The 15,551-nt window shown below is 58.3% G+C and overlaps 1 protein-coding gene across 1 annotated transcript in view; it reads left to right on the top strand.

Annotated features, from left to right (window-relative positions):
* Nucleotides 1-1,314, top strand: part of NADK (NAD kinase) — a 9,753-nt gene extending 8,439 nt beyond the window's left edge. Inside the window, exons 10-11 of the mRNA XM_007448936.1 lie at nt 215-297; nt 735-1,314. Coding sequence (XP_007448998.1) covers nt 215-297; nt 735-957 — 306 coding nt within the window. The 3' untranslated portion in view covers nt 958-1,314. The remainder of the gene's footprint in view (nt 1-214; nt 298-734) is intronic.
* The last annotated feature ends 14,237 nt before the right edge of the window (nt 1,315-15,551 follow it).

Here is a 15,551-nt window from a genome sequence, read left to right as displayed (position 1 = left end):
GGGGGGGGGGTGGGCGATGCTAGAGCCAGGCCTCTGGGGCTGGGGTCAGCACGATGCAAGTTAATGTTTCCACAGCCTGGAACTGACCTTGGCACGTGGTGGGCATTGGGGGCGCCCGTGAGGTTCCTCCCGGCCGGTGCTGTCCCCCCGGGGTAGGGTCCACAGCGCTCGGCTGCGCTCAGGTAGCCCACACCTGTCCTGCTTGACCCGTCAGATCATGCTGTCACCGGAAGCAAGGAACACCGTGTGGGTGTCCTTCGATGGACGAAAGAGACAGGAGGTCCGCCACGGAGACAGGTGTGTGGGCCACGGGGCTGCAGTGGGTGGGGCAGGTGGGCTGAGGGCCCATCCCTGGTTCTCGAGAGATCGTGTCATGGACCTGTGCCTGGGGTGACGGCGCCCTGCCAGCCGTTCCCACCGCTTATCCTTCCGCCACCCTGCTCCTTGGGGTTCCTCTGGACCTGGCTGCATCGAGGTGGTCCCTTGTTCTGTCCTGGGGGGCACAAGAGCACCACTGAGCCCCCAGTTCCTGGCTGTTCTCAGGACCAGACCGGAAAGTGGCAAGGTGCCCAGGCCCCCAGGGCACCGTAGGACCTGGGGCCAGGCTTTGCAGCAGGTGGCATGAGCAGAGCTGAGATGGTCCCCGGCCGGACCAGGGAGGGGTCTTGCTCTGGGAGGGCGGCCGGGCGCTCGGTGGTTCTAGGAGGGGCCACGTTGCATCTCTCCTGCTTCAGCATCAGCATCACTACCTCTCGCTACCCGCTTCCCTCCATCTGTGTCCGCGACCCCGTGAGCGACTGGTTTGAGAGCCTGGCACAGTGTCTGCACTGGAACGTGCGGAAGAAACAAGCCCACTTCGCGGAGGACGAGGAGGATGCACACGAGGAGGATGGGGCGGGGCGGGCGGGGAGCCAGGCCTGCGGTCCTGCCATCTGCACTCGGGACGGGCGGACCTGAGCGCATCGTGAGCGCCACGGGCCCGGCGCCAGTGGCAGGTGCCGCACCACGTGTCTGGCCAGAGGAAGGGCCTGCAATCTGCCTTTTGTCGACCAGATCAGCTGTTTTTAACATTTTAAATCTGACTTTTCTGCATTTCTAAACAAGTGATCAGACCAGGAGCTCTGAGGTCAGCCCAGGCGCACCCACCCTGCGTGTGGTCAGAGCCCGGCCCCAGGCAGGGACGGCCGAGCCAGGTGGGCTCCTTGTAGTTCCTTGTCAGGAAACTTCTATAAATCAGTCTGCTGAGATTCAGAGGGGATCAGAATGAATGGGTCTATCCTACGGTCTTGAAAATAAATGTCTCACGGCCAAAAATCTTCCTTCAGCTCCCACGACTTCCCCTGAAGCCACTCGGGGGGACGCTTCTGCCGAGAGCAGGTTGGCTGCCAGGACAGATGGGTCCCCAGGCCCCGGTCTCCTCCCCCGCTTCAGAGTGACCGGCGCTGGCGGGGCGAGGGTTCAGACCTCACACATTCCTCGGGAAGCAGGGACGCACCTTCCGACCCTGGAAGGTGTTCTCCTGTGTCTACTTTTTAGAGATTCTTTTAAACTTTCTGAAAGTGCTTACGTACAGGTTTTGTTGTGTACACTTTGAGAATTCGGCGAGAAGGGAGTTTGTGCTGTGAAGTGGGACCATCCTGTGCAGCCCGGGCGACCGTCCGGAGAGCTGGGCGACTTGCTCAGAGTGCCTGGCGCCCGGCGGGCCGGGAGGTGTTGAGGCTGCTCCTGCTCCTCCCCGCGGGCCTGGCTCGAGGGCGTGCCCATCGTTCCAGCCCCCGCGCGCCTCTGTCGCTGGCTGCCTGGGGCTGGGGCCGCCTGGAGTCTGGTGGGAGCAGTGGCTTGCGGGGGGTGTGTGGCCCTGGCCCCGCTTACTGTCGCCTAACGGGCTTCCTATTTTTGAGTAACTGGTTTCTCTCTGAGTTGCATTTTCTCCTGTTAAATTGGCCAGAACAGAAGGGATGGGGGCCCGTCATTTCTTGGACTCCTTTCTGGAGGGACAGGGGCGGGGGGGCACTGTGCTTTGCCCGCTTGGAGGGTCACGGGCTGATGGAAGGGCATCCAGGGTCTCCAGGGCGGGCCCTGCGTCCTGAGCACCGTGGCCGACATCCGTGTGTGTGTATCAAGTGCTGTTGCCTCGCGTGCCTGTGTGGGCAGCTCAGCTGGTGCTGGGCACGGAGGTCGGTTCCCACCCTCTGCCCGCGAGTTCGGGCACAGCAGGCGGCCCGCTCGGCCTCCCATGGGCTGAGGGGGCGACACTCCCAGCTTTAGGCCCAGAAGAGAGTGGCATTCAGAACGCAGGTTACTCGTTCAGACAGCAGAGCCAGTGTAGACCAAGTCCTGAAGCGTGACCGGGAGTGACGGCCTATAGGAAACTCTGGGTTTTTGAAATCAATCCTTAATGTTTCATATTGTTAATATCTTGAAAATTTGTTAGATGTTGAAAAAAGCCTTATTACTATTTTCAGATTCTTTCAATAAACAGGCTTGTATAAAAAGTTGGGTCGAGTGACAACTTAATTTGGTTCTTTGTAACCAACACCAAGATGCTGAGGAGGGTGGACCAGGCTTGGGGAGCCCAGATGCGCTGAGCCTGCCCTTGGCCCACCCATAGGTAGGGGGTCGCGCTCCAGCAGTCCCCCCCACACACCCCGGTCACGTCCTGTCCCCAGTGCTCTGGGGTCGGGCTTCAGGGCCGGTCCTGCAGGGAGGAGCCCGAGGCCTGGGCCGAGGGTGCCCTGCAGAGGCCGGTGGGGCACGTGGCCCGGCCTGGAGCTCCCGCCTCCCTCCTCCCCTGCCGCCCGCTCCGGCTCTAGGTCTCCCTCCCTCCCTCCCTCCCAGGCCTGGGCAGAGGTGGGGCCAGGCTCTGCCAGGAGCCAGAGCGGGTGCCACGGACACAGCCTTGTGGGCCGGAGCCTGGCGAGAGATGGGACGAGCGCCCCTGTGAGCACTGCTGCGAGGCCACCGCGGGCAGACACGGTGGACGCCCGGGCAGCGGAGCGGCCCCCGCCCTGCCCGTTGGGATCTAGGCGGATGCGTGGGCGCGGCTTCTTCCTGCCCAGGCGTCTTGGCGGCTGGGAGGCATCTGCTGTCCCTCCGCTGTGGGGCTGGGTTGGCGGCGTGTCCGCTGGGACGTGCCTGCGACCGCAGTCAGTTGCACGGGCGGCGGGGCAGGGCGGGGGCGCTGCCGGGGCCTGAGGCGCTCCGAACTCGAGGCGGCCGTGCACGGACCCCAGGCTAGGCCCTGTTGCTCCAGGAACAGAGTGTCTGTCTACTTGAGGGCAGGGGTCAGCCCGGCCAGCTGGGGTCTCTGGGCCAGAGGGGCAGGCTCACCGTGGACTGAGACACTGCCCGCAGGATCGCACTCCTTGGCAAAGGCTGTTGACCCCTGAACCTTGATCTTCTGGGCTTTGTGGAGCACATTGAAGGGGATGCGGAGCCCAGGTCCCAGAGACCATAGGACAGGGGACCCAGGACGTCTCCTGACCTGGCCGGTGGGGCATTTCTGTGGGCCAGGCCTGAGGTCCCTCGAAGCTTCTGGTCTTCAGGGCGGTGGCCTTGGAAACCTCTTCTGGCCTTTCCTGGCCTGTGTCTGAGCAGCACCGGGGCCAGACCTCACCCAAGGCCTCAGTGCTGGGCGCCCACCCAGCTGGCCTCCCCTCTCTCAGGTCAGGCTCCGCAAGCAGCAGTTCCTGCCCCGTGGTGGCCGGGGCCTGTCCTGCCGAGGTTCCCACACCTGGGAGCCACTGGGTACCAGGACCTGGGAAGTCTGCCTGGGGGGCCAGCTGGGGGTGAGAGCAGGTGTGGAGATGGAGGCCAAGTGGCAGGGTGGGTGGAGGCCTGTTGGAGAAGCCCAGAGGATGGGGGGGTGCGGGCAGGGGGGGAACCATGAACTCGACTCACCACAGGGGGCGGGGTTGGCCACTGCTGGCACATTTCACCCCAGAAAGGTCCAGGCCAGAGCTTGGGCCACCTCAGAATCTGGAAGTGCTGAGGATTTGGTGGAAGAGGTGAGGTCAGTGTGGGCCAGGCCGAGGAGCGGGTGGAGCCCGCGGAGGACAGCAGGGACGGGGCTGGTCTGCGCCCCGCACCCTGGGGAGAGGGCCTCCTGCCCCCAGAAGCTCAGGACAGGCAGCCACGGGGACAGAGGCATGGCCTGATCTCAGCCGGCTTCCTGGGAGCTCGGTGAGGCCCGTGGGTGCCCTGGACTCTCCCAGACGCTGGCCTGAAGCAGCAAGGGGGCAGCTCCCCAGCCCTGTGGTTTTGCTTGCATGACCTTTGGCCCCAGCCCCAGGGGGGAGAGGTTTTAGGTGCCCTCCCTGCTCTGCCAGTACCCCCGGCCCGTGGAGTCCAGAGGCTGAGCCCCAAGATCAGGCTAAAGTGGGGGTGGGAGGCTTGGGTCACGCCACAGGGTGTGTGGAGGGGTACCCAAAGGGCAGCCAGGGAGGCTGCACATCTCTGGTTTGGGGACAGACCTGGGCTCGGGCCCAGGTGTCGCGAACCTGAGCGACTTTGGCTGCGGACTCCCTGTTTCCCCATCTGCTGCTCAGTGGGCAAGTCCCAGAGGCCTTAGCGGCTGCTGCTGCCCCACCCCGAGTGGGTCTCACTGAGGGACCTTCGGGCACAGCCCTCACACTGGACGGGGTTCTGGCCCCCCAGGGGCAGCTGGCTGAGGTGATGGCCAGGATGACAGGTGAGTAGACATCACCCACGGGACCAGGGGCAGCGTCCAGAAAGGCTGCTTGGCCGTCCCAGGCTGTGGGCATCCCGGCTGGACCCAGAGCCTTGGAAGGACACTCGGGAAGGAACCAGAGGCCTCGACTCCACAGTCCAGTGACCTGAGGATGGCCAGGGGCCCTGCTGGGCGGGCCAGGGCTGAGTTTGGAGGGGCCAGGCCCAGGCAGACCCCACCGGCCTCGCCTGCTGGTGAGGCTCCCCTCCTCCGGGCACTGCCCACTGGATGGGTCTGAAGGCCACACACTCGGGACCGTAATTACATCTGCAAAATCCCTTCCCAGTGGACCGAATAATGGGTCCCCCCTGCCCCCGAGAAGCCTGGAGCAGACTCAGCTCCCGATGCCTTGGGTGCCCAGTGGCCCACATGGGCTGCCGGCCTGAAGCCCCCGTCCCCCCTCCTGCCCTGGCAGCTCCAACGACCCCCCCAGCGCTGACCACTCCGCCCGCCTTCCTCCCAGAGTAAGCTAATTACAGGGGTTAAGCAAGGGTGCCCAAGAGCACCCCGAGGTGGTGAGGCCTAACAAATGGTGATCGTTTAAAAGAAAGAGAACCCCTGGGGCTTAACGTGGAGCCCTCAGAACGTGGGCTCAGAGGCGCCCCCGGCCCAGCGAGGGGCTGCCATCAGGAGGCCGGGTGCCTAGGAAGCAGCATCGTGCGGGTCAGTGCTTCCTGGCGATTTTGGCGGTGCGGCTGGAGGGACGAAGCGGGGCTCCCCCACCCTTCCTCCCGGGACCCCGTGCTCTGGGCCTTGTGGGCTCCCAGGCCCAGGTCCACACCTCCTGCTGTCCTCACCGTCCCCTGGGAACTTGGGCTCCTCCAGGCCCTCAAGCCACCAACCCACCTGACTGCAGCCATCACGTCAGACCATGGCCCAGATGCAGACTGAGCCTGTGAGAAGGGGGCTGGGGCCGGGGGGCTGGACTGGGAGAGGCCAGCAGATGCCACGAGGAGAGGCAGGCTGGCCGGCGCGGGGCTCCTTCACGAGAGCTGCTTCCTAACAAGTTTGTGTCTAATGTGCAAATCAGCAAAGAGGCTGAAATGGTCACATTTGAAGCTGACAGGGGTGGGAAGAATCCTGGCCTGTCTAAAGTCTTTCAACCCCAAATTCTGCTTCTTGGAAACTCCAGCAAATGCAGGTAAAACCACTCAGACCCCTTCCCTGATACTGGAAGTCAGACACGGCCCAGCGGTCAAACGACTCGCTACCTGCAGCAGTGTCTCCTGCGGTGTTTAGAGAAGACTTACGTGAAAATTAACAAAGGGGAACCTCAACTGAAATGCAGTCGGGAGGCCAGAAGGGTAAGCTCTCAGGCAGGTGCCCCTGGGCCTCAGCACAGATCCCAGCAGGCGGAGGGTCCCCTGCACCTGCGGCCAGAAGCAGAGACTTCACTGCCACCAGCGGGAGGAAGGACGATGTCCCCCGCCTGGCGGCCTCTCAGCCAATGAAAAGCCGCCGCGTGCCTCCCAGTTCCTCCAGTAGACTGTTTGCAACAACCTGCCCTTCTCCCCTGCTTCACCAGACTTGCATGTGGTTCACCATGGCTGCCTGTCCTGAAATTCACTTCTTTGCTGCTGCCAAATCAACCCGTTTTGCTGGTAAGATAACTGGCTGTTTTATTGTTTTGGGTGAACAACTGTTAGCAGGACAAAGAAAAAAGGGCAGGATATAAACTCTGGGAGTGTGACCATGGAGCAAAGCCTTCCTCGGGCAGTGGCTGGAGGCCTGGGTCGAACTTTCCTCCATGCTGGGGTGCCTGGTCCAGGAGGGGAAGGCGCCTAGGTTCCCCTGACATCATTTCAGAATTGTTAAAACGCACTGTCTCAGATAAAATGTAAGAAAGGTTCTGCTATAAAAGTTTTTTTTTTAGTTTATTTATTTTATGTATTTATTTTTGGCTGCGTTGGGTCTTCGTTGCTGCGCGTGGGCTTTCTCTAGTTGCGGCGAGCGGGGGCTATTCTTCGTTGCGGTGCGCAGGCTTCTCACTGCAGTGGCTTCTCTTGTCGCGAAGCATGGGTTCTAGGCGCACGGGCTTCAGTAGTTGTAGCTCGCGGGCTTCCGTAGTTGCGGCTCGCGGGCTCTAGAGCGCAGGCTCAGTAGTTGTGGCGCACGGGCTTAGTTGCTCCTTGGCATGGGGGATCTTCCCGGACCAGGGCTCGAACCCGTGTCCCCTGCATTGGCAGGTGGATTCTTAACCACTGCGCCACCAGGGAAGCCCTGCTATAAAGTTTTGGATACATTTTATACATTTCCTTTTGAAATTCTTGACTACAAGTAACTAACTCACTGATCACGACAACTCACTGAGGCCTGAACTGCAGTTCGCAGCCCCAGCCCCACCTGTGCGCGCCCAGGGGTGGGCAGACACCACCATTAATTAACTGACCCTCTGGCGAAGACCTAAAGGAGAAATTTTATTAATTTTAAAATAATGTGAAGAGGGGCTTCCCTGGTGGCGCAGTGGTTAAGAATCCACCTGCCGATGCAGGGGACACAGGCTCGAGCCCTGGCCCGGGAAGATCCCACATGCCGCGGAGCAACTAAGCCCGCGAGCCACAACTACCGAGCCCGCGTGCCACAACTACTGAAGCCCGTGCACAAGAGCAGCCACCGCAATGAGAAGCCCGCGCACCACAACGAAGAGTAGCCCCTGCTCGCCGCAACTAGAGAAAGCCCGCGCGCAGCAACGAAGACCCAATGCAGCCAAAACTAAAAAATAATAAAAATAAAAAATAGGGCTTCCCTGGTGGCGCAGTGGTTGAGAGTCCGCCTGCCGTTGCAGGGGACACGGGTTCGTGCCCCGGTCTGGGAAGATCCCACATGCCGCGGAGCAGCTAGGCCCGGGAGCCATGGCGGCTGAGCCTGCGCATCCGGAGCCTGTGCTCCGCAACGGGAGAGGCCACAACAGTGAGAGGCTCGCATACCGCAAAAAAAATAATAAATGAAAATTTAAAAAATAATTAAAAAAATAAAATTATTAAAATAATGTGAAGAAAAATATGTGAAAGTTTGACCAAAAAGTAGGCTTTAAGCAGAGCCCATTAGCTGTACCCTTGCTCCTGAAAATATCACCTCACACCGGTCAGAATGGGCATCATCAGAAAAGCTACAAACAGCAAATGCTGGAGAGGGTGTGGAGAAAAGGGAACCCTCTTGCGCTGTTGGTGGGAACGTAAATTGATAGAGCCACTATGGAGAACAGTATGGAGGTTCCTTAAAAAACTAAAAATAGAACTACAGCAATCCCACTACTGGACATATACCTTGAGAAAACCATAATTCAAAAAGAGTCATGTACCGCAATGTTCATTGCAGCTCTATTTACAATAGCCAGGACATGGAAGCAACCTAAGGGTCCATCGACAGATGAATGGATAAAGATGTGGCACATATATACAACGGAATATTAGCCATAAAAAGAAACGAAATTGAGTCATTTGTAGTGAGGTGGATGGACCTAGAGTCTGTCATACAGAGTGAAGTAAGTCAGAGAGAGAAAAACAGATATTGTATATTAATGCATATATGTGGAACCTACAAAAATGGTACAGATGAACCGGTTTGCAGGGCAGAAATTGAGACAGAGATGTGGAGAACAAACGTATGGACACCAAGGGGGGAAAGGGGTGGTGGGGTGGGGGTGGGGGTTGATGAATTGGGCAATTGGGATTGACATGTATACACTGATGTGTATAAAATTGATGACTAATAAGAATCTGCTGTATAAAAAAATTAAATTAATTAAAAAAAATAAAAACAGAAAATAAATAAAAAGTAAAATAAACTACAAGGACATATTGCACAACACAGGGAATATAGGCTATATTTTATAGGAACTATAAATGGAGCATAACCTGTAAAAATTGTGAATCATTATATTGCACACCTGTAACATATGACATTGCACACCAACTATACTTCAATTTAAAAAAGAAAACAATTAACACTAACATTCTGAGATTTCCTCTCTCCCGATAATTAAATCACCACAAAAAGACAGGTAATATGTGAATCTGACGTTGAAAGAGAAGCAGGAGGAGATACATATACAAAAAAAAAAACCAAAACGCTCATTAGCTGTACTCTTGCCCCTTAAAATCACGTTAAAAAGTAAGCGGGGAGGAGAACCGGTCCGGGCGGGTGCTCCGCTGCAGATGCGACCATCCCAGTGCAGCCCGCCGCTCACCTGGGCCGAGGTCACGCCCCCAGGCGGAGCTCCACACAGCTTGGCCAATCAGCGCCCTCTCCAGGGGCGTGGCCTCGGGGTCCAGGTGCCCCTAGAGCTCCTCCGATGCTAGGATGCTGGGAAGACAGACACGCCCTCTATCTTTCCTCTTCTAAAGCAGGCGTGTTGAGGCTGGAATTTCTGTCCCTTGAAACCAAAACTCGGAGGGCGGCCCCTTAGGGGCTTATAGGTCCACGAACTGGTCGCCCCTCCTGGGCCGCGGTGGTACGGCCCGGAAGGTACCAAGGGTAGGACGGCGGCGGCCGCCGTCTGGGCTGAAGTGGTATGCCAGAGGATATCGCGAGGGGGCGCCATCGCTCTCCCCCCCCCCCAATCTGGGCGGGGGTGGCACAGCCCGGAAAGTGTCAAGGGGGAAAACCGCGAGGGGCGCTAGCCGAGGTGGTACGGGCCGGAAGGTACCAAGGCCGCGGGGGTCGCCTTCGCCCCACCCCCGCCTGGGCTGAAGTGGTACAGCCCGAAGGGTGCCAAGGGGATGACCATGGGGGTCGCCGTCACCCAGGATCACCACCCCCGCCTGGGCTGAAGTGGTACGGCCAAGAGGGTGCCAAGGGGACGACAGCGGGGGAGAATCGACCAGCAGCGTGGCCCCCTGCACCGGCTCAGCAGCGGCGGCCGAGAAGCCCAGACGCTCAGGACGCAGCGGAACGAGTCCCGCGGGCCGCCGGGGAGCCGTGGCTGGCTTCCGACGCGTCACTTCCAGCTCATGGCTTCCGGGGCCGGTAGTGGCACTTCCGCCCCGCTTAGCCCCGCCCCCGTCCCCGCCCCACCGCCCGCAGGGATCGGGGTGGGGGTGGGGTCTGTTTGGGGCCCGCCCACCGGGCCAGACCCGCAGGCTTTAGCGCGGGGAGCCGCAGTCGCCGAGACGTGGGCGGGTCGCCGTGTGGAGGCGGGGGCGGCGGGGCCCCGGGTGACCGCGACCTCCGCCCCGGCGCGCTGAAACCCCGCCCGGATGCTGCTGCGGGTCCCGGTGCACGTCCCCGAGGCTGCGGGGCCGGCGCGGCGTCTAGCCCGGGGACTTCTCGGTGGGTGAAGCGCTGAATTAAGCTGGCGGGGTGGGTCGCCTGCGGGGGTCGCCCTTTGCGTCTGGGCCGAAGTTCCCCCTACTAGCCACCTCCCTTCCCCGGCCCAGGACTCTCTCCGGGCGCGGCCGCTGGGCCACCCCAGGGCCTTGGCACGCGCGCGCCTGGGCGTCCGACGCCGCCGGGGGGCACAGTCCCTCGCGCCTTCACGACCGGTCTGCTTCTTCAGCGTCCACCGCATGGAGTTCCCGCCCCACCTCGCAGGTGTCCGCTCGGACCCCAGGCCTCCACGGCCGGCGCCGCGTTCCCGTCCCGGGTCCGCACGGCGCCTGAGGCGGGGCGGCTGGGCCACAGGTGCGGCGGGGCTTTGGGGTCTCCGGAGCGGGTGGGGGGAGCCGCGCCCGGGTCGTGGGGGTGGGCTGTCAGAGGCGGGATGGGGGGGCACAGGGTCGGGGGTCCTTGCGTTTTAGCCCCCGCCCCCGCCGATGCCCCCCCGAAGTGGGGCATGGCCTCCGAGCGGCAGGTGCAACCGTTTCCGAAAGAACCGGGTAAAGATGCTCCGTCTACGATCCGGAACCAAAGGGCGCGATCGCCCGCAAATTCATTGCAGTTGGTGCCTTTCTATGCAGGATTTTAGAAAACTGGAAATTATATAATGACTAACATCCTGCCGGGCGCTGGTCCTAGCGGACTGTTACTTTGTAAATTGGGGTGGGAAACTCCCAGTCAGGCCCAGAGCTAAGACTTCATTGCAGTCCTCAGGTGACTTTCCTGTAGCGGGTTTTACGGGGCCTGTGGGGTCCAGGCAGTGCCCCCACCCCACCGCCCCAAGCTCATCTTCTGAAGCCTTGAGGACCTTGCTCACCTACCGCTGCTGTATAAAAAAGAAAGAGAGAAAAAAAAAAAAAACTATTTAGAGGCAGACTCTTTGTTTAGTGGCTTAAAGTTCTTTGTTTTTTAGTAGAGTGCAATGTACTTTACCAAAAATCTTTAAACTTGTAAGTAACATTGTAAAGCAGAATAAAACAATATTAAACAGCATGAAAAGGAACATTAATGGAGGGAATAGGAAAGTTTTTACATTACAGAAGTCCATTTTCTTTTTTTTTTTCTTTTGCGGTACGTGGGCCTCTCACTGTTGTGGCCTCTCCCGTTGCGGAGCACAGGCTCCGGACGCGCAGGCTCAGTGGCCATGGCTCACAGGCCCAGCCGCTCCGCGGCATGTGGGATCTTCCCGGACCGGGGCACGAACCCGTGTCCCCTGCATTGGCAGGCGGACTCTCAACCACTGCGCCACCAGGGAAGCCCCTCATTTTCTTTTTAAAGTTTTTTTTTTTATTGAAGCACGGTTGATTTACAATGTTGTGTTAGTTTCTGGTGCACAGCAGGGATTCAGTTATACACACACATTCTTTTTCAGATTCTTTTCCATTCCATTACAGGTTATTACAAGATATTGATTGTAGTTCCCTGTGCTATACACAGGTCCTTGTTGTTAAGAAATCCATGTTCAGTGCACAGAAATTAGAAAATGAAGAGGAGCCCAAACGCAAACAAAATGTGAAGGACCTGAGATTCTGCTCCCAGAGCTGGCCACAGTTGGTAACTTCGCCTGCGTTCTTCTGAACGATTTGTACATTTTAAACGGGAACATAGTGTGCAGAGGGCTTGTAACTCTGCTCTCACTTAATCTATGACAAATCAATTTTTGTCAAAACTTGCAGGGCTGGGCTCCCCTGGTGGCGCAGTGTGAGAGTCCGTGGTAACTTCGCCTGCGTTCTTCTGAACGATTTGTACATTTTAAACGGGAACATAGTGTGCAGAGGGCTTGTAACTCTGCTCTCACTTAATCTATGACAAATCAATTTTTGTCAAAACTTGCAGGGCTGGGCTCCCCTGGTGGCGCAGTGGTTGAGAGTCCGCTTGCCGATGCAGGGGACACGGGTTCATGCCCCGGTCCGGGAGGATCCCACATGCCGCGGAGCGGCTGGGCCCGTGAGCCATGGCCACTGAGCCTGCGCGTCCGGAGCCTGTGCTCCGCAACGGGAGAGGCCACAACAGTGAGAGGCCCGCGTACCGCAAAAAAAAGAGAAAAAAAAAAAAACTTGCAGGGCTACAGTGTCCCATTATGTGGCAGGGTTCGTTACAAATTTCTTATCTGACACTTGGCTAGTGTCAGCTTCTTAGTCTTAAAAACAAAGCTTTTGAACATCCTTGTATGTACAATCTTGGGCCTTTGTTGGATTATTTCTTTAGGATAAATCCCTAGAGGTGGAATTTCTGAATTAGCGTATAAAATTTGTAGACTTTAAGTACATTTTGTCTAAACTGCCCTGCTGACAATTTGAACCAACCTAGATTTCCTCACCAGGCATTTGAGAACATCTTGAGTTGTTTGTTGGAGAACAGGGACTCTTGACCTCAGGCTGACAGGCCCTGGAATTTAAGGGTCTGCAGAACTGGATGGGAAAGTTGACATCTTCATTTTCGCTAACCTCCACGCAAACTTTCCTTCTGTGGAGAATGTGCTGTGGTGGTCCTGCCCCCCCCCCACCCCGTTTCAGAACCAGGCACCCTTCCCATGGGTTGTGAGCCCTCGCTGCAGGGCTGGCGGAGGCTGGGCTGTTTAGGCCGTGGGAGAGGGGGGCTCAGCGCCTGCACGTGACAGAGGTGTCACAGGTGTGCTTCTCGCTACGTGTCGCTGACCTGGTTTCCTTTCAGTCCCACGTGTGCATCCTCTTCTGAGGACAGCTCTGGGCAGGAGTAAAGTTAAGAGTCAACCCTGGCCTCATGAGCCACCTACTCCGTGCTGGGTGGAAAAGGCTATGTTTCAGTTCTTGTTATTTGTGCTATAATCTGAGAGGGCAATAATTCAGACCTTTGTCACCAGGGGCCTGGGCGGGGAACAGTGCCCCACGAGCCCTGCGTTCAGCCCTGTCCGCCCTGTTTCCAGGCCGACGTGGAAGGTGGGGTCAGTTTTTCGTTGTCAGATTGGGGCCACTGACCTTCGGTCTTTCTCAGGATGAGAATTGCTTCTCGTGGAGGCACCTGGAGTCACGGGGGCTGAGAAAGAAGAACGGGCAGTGGAAACACGAGCCGGAGCTGGGGAGGGCAGCTGGGGTCTTGGCGGGGCTGGGTGAGCCGGACCTGCTGGGCTCTGGGCCGCTGACCCCCGGCCGCTGCCGGCCTCCATGTGCGATGCCCAGCACAGCCGCGCGGGGCTTCACCGCAGCCGGGAGTGGGCCTTCTGCTCAGGATCGGCGCTGCGGCTGGTGACCAGTGGTAAGTGCTGCGGTCACGTGCCCGCCCACCATCCGGGCAAGAGAGGGCCTGGCCGGCCGTCAGCCATGGCTATTGCCGGACGTTTCTCGTCCTCACTCCTGGGCCAAGTCCACAGCACACGTTCATTCTCCGATGGGTGGCCAGTCGCGCTTCCCAGCCGTCGTGACGGGCACTCCCACTCTGGACACTCTCGCAGGACTTCCCTGGGGGAACCTCGAGAGTGGAAGTGCCGATGTGTAAGGTGCGCAGGCGCGTAGCTCTCAAGAGGCTGCCATGCCATTTCCGCAAGTGCTCGAACCAGCCGCCCCGTATCCGTGTCTGGGGGCCTCTGGATCCACACCTTCCAGCAGCTCTGGGTGTTGTCAGACCTGATGGTTTTTGGCAGTGGGGGGTGGGTGGTGTGTCCAGCTCCCTGACCGCTGGTGAGGTCGACCCCCGTAGTTGGACGTGACCTTGCCTCCCTCCTCGCATTCTCACCCTCTGTAGCCCCTCCCCTCGAGGCCGGCCTTCTAATGAGCTCCGAACAGCAAACCAGCAAAGGAGAAGGGGACGAGATTACAAAAGACTCGGGCCTCGGGCGCTTTCTCTCAGCCGTTCCAATGTAGGCCAGGTGCCGGCTGCGGGTGGCCCCGCGGAGGGGCCTTCCCCCAACAGCTGGCCGGGAGCTGTGCGTGTGGGCTTGGAAGCAGGCGCTCCGGCCTTCGGGTGAGGCCTCGGCCCCTCCAGCCATCGTGACGGCCAACTGCCCAGCACAGCTGCTGCCAGAGTCCCGACCACAGAAGCTTGGGGGGGTCGTAGGTGTGTCGTTGCTCTGCGCCGCCGGGTGTGCGGTGGGTGCCGTGTTACACGGCGCTGGAGGGCTGATAAGCATCCTCTCTCGTGCTTCTCGGCCGTTTGGAAACGCTCTCCTGCGCTGGTGCTTTTGCCCACATTTCCTATTAAAATAGTTGTAGGAATCCGTTCCCTCTCCTTTGTCACGTCCTAACTGCCTCCTCCAGGTTGTCGCTTTGTCATTTAGTGTGTTCATGTTACAATACGTTATAGTGCGTTTTGCTGGCACAAAAGCTCTTAGTTTAGCCAACACAGTCTGTTTTATTTATATTTTCTTTTATGGGGATTGGTTTAAGATATTCTTTTTCAGGAGTTCGCTGGCGGTCCAGTGGTCAGGACTCAGCGCTTTCACTGCTGGGCCCGGGTTCGATCCCCGGTCGGGGAACTGAGATCCCGCAAGCTGTGTGGTGTGGGCAGAAAAAAAAAGACACTCTTCCTATACCAGGATCGGGAAGATATTCTCTTACATTCTCCTCTAAACGTAAGGGTTTACACAGCTGCATTTCACAGCCAGACTGCGCAGGTTCAAGCCCTGAACTGTGGCCAGAGGCCGTTTCCCCACTTCATGTGTCTCCCACGGTGACAGCGTCCCTCCTCAAGGGCTGTTGTGACGATTCATTGAGTTCATATGTGTGAAATGCTCGGTCAGACCCTACCTGGTTCCCAGGAAGTGCTCTGTGGATGTTGCTAATTGTTATTTGTCTAGAATTGTGAGATCAGGGTCCAGTTTCTTTTCTCTGGTGTGGATAATGGCCATCCTAGCATCAGCAACAGTGGCCTCCCTTCTCCAATGAGCCACAACCCCGCTCTGTCTTGGATCAGAATTCTGCTTGTGCGGAGTCTCTGGGCCTCCGTTCCAATTTGTTTACTTGTCTCTGCGCCGATACAGCATGTGGCCTGGAACCCTCCTATCTGGATAGGCGCCTCCCCCTTCCCCTCCTTCAAGGAAGTTTCCTGTCTTCTCCCGTTTGTACCTCCATCGAGTGCCCTTTGTTATTAACACATACCTAGTAGGGATACACTTTGAGACTAAATATTCTGTTATTTCTAAACTTTCACCCAGCCCGAGTCGATTGTTAGTGTGATCATGGGCATGGTTGCCAAACAGAGATATTCTAATTGCATCAGTCATCTGACTTTGTAACAGAAGGAAGTGCTTTCTCCTTTCCCCGTTTAGTGATCGTGGTGGATGTGTGGCTTCTAACCCTTTGCTATTATTTACTTTCTCTCTCAAACTGCATCCCTCATGCTGGCCCCTGTGTCCTTCTGATAAGTCCCCATCACCCTAGGAGCCCTCCCTCTCCTTCTGGCCCAGCTCCTGCCCCAGCCCTGGCATCAGCCGTTCCTCCAAGGAGGCTGGTTCGGCCCAGCAGAGAATGAGGTTTAGGAGCCGGCTGTGCTTCTGGGGGGCGACCCTGCCTCCAGGCCTCCCGGGGGGGGG

Source organism: Lipotes vexillifer, unplaced genomic scaffold, assembly GCF_000442215.2.
Source record: "Lipotes vexillifer unplaced genomic scaffold, Lipotes_vexillifer_v1.1 scaffold835, whole genome shotgun sequence".
In the NCBI taxonomy this organism is placed as follows: Eukaryota; Metazoa; Chordata; class Mammalia; order Artiodactyla; family Lipotidae; genus Lipotes; species Lipotes vexillifer.
Note: the sequence above shows the minus strand (reverse complement) of the source record. Positions and strands in the feature narration are given on the sequence as shown.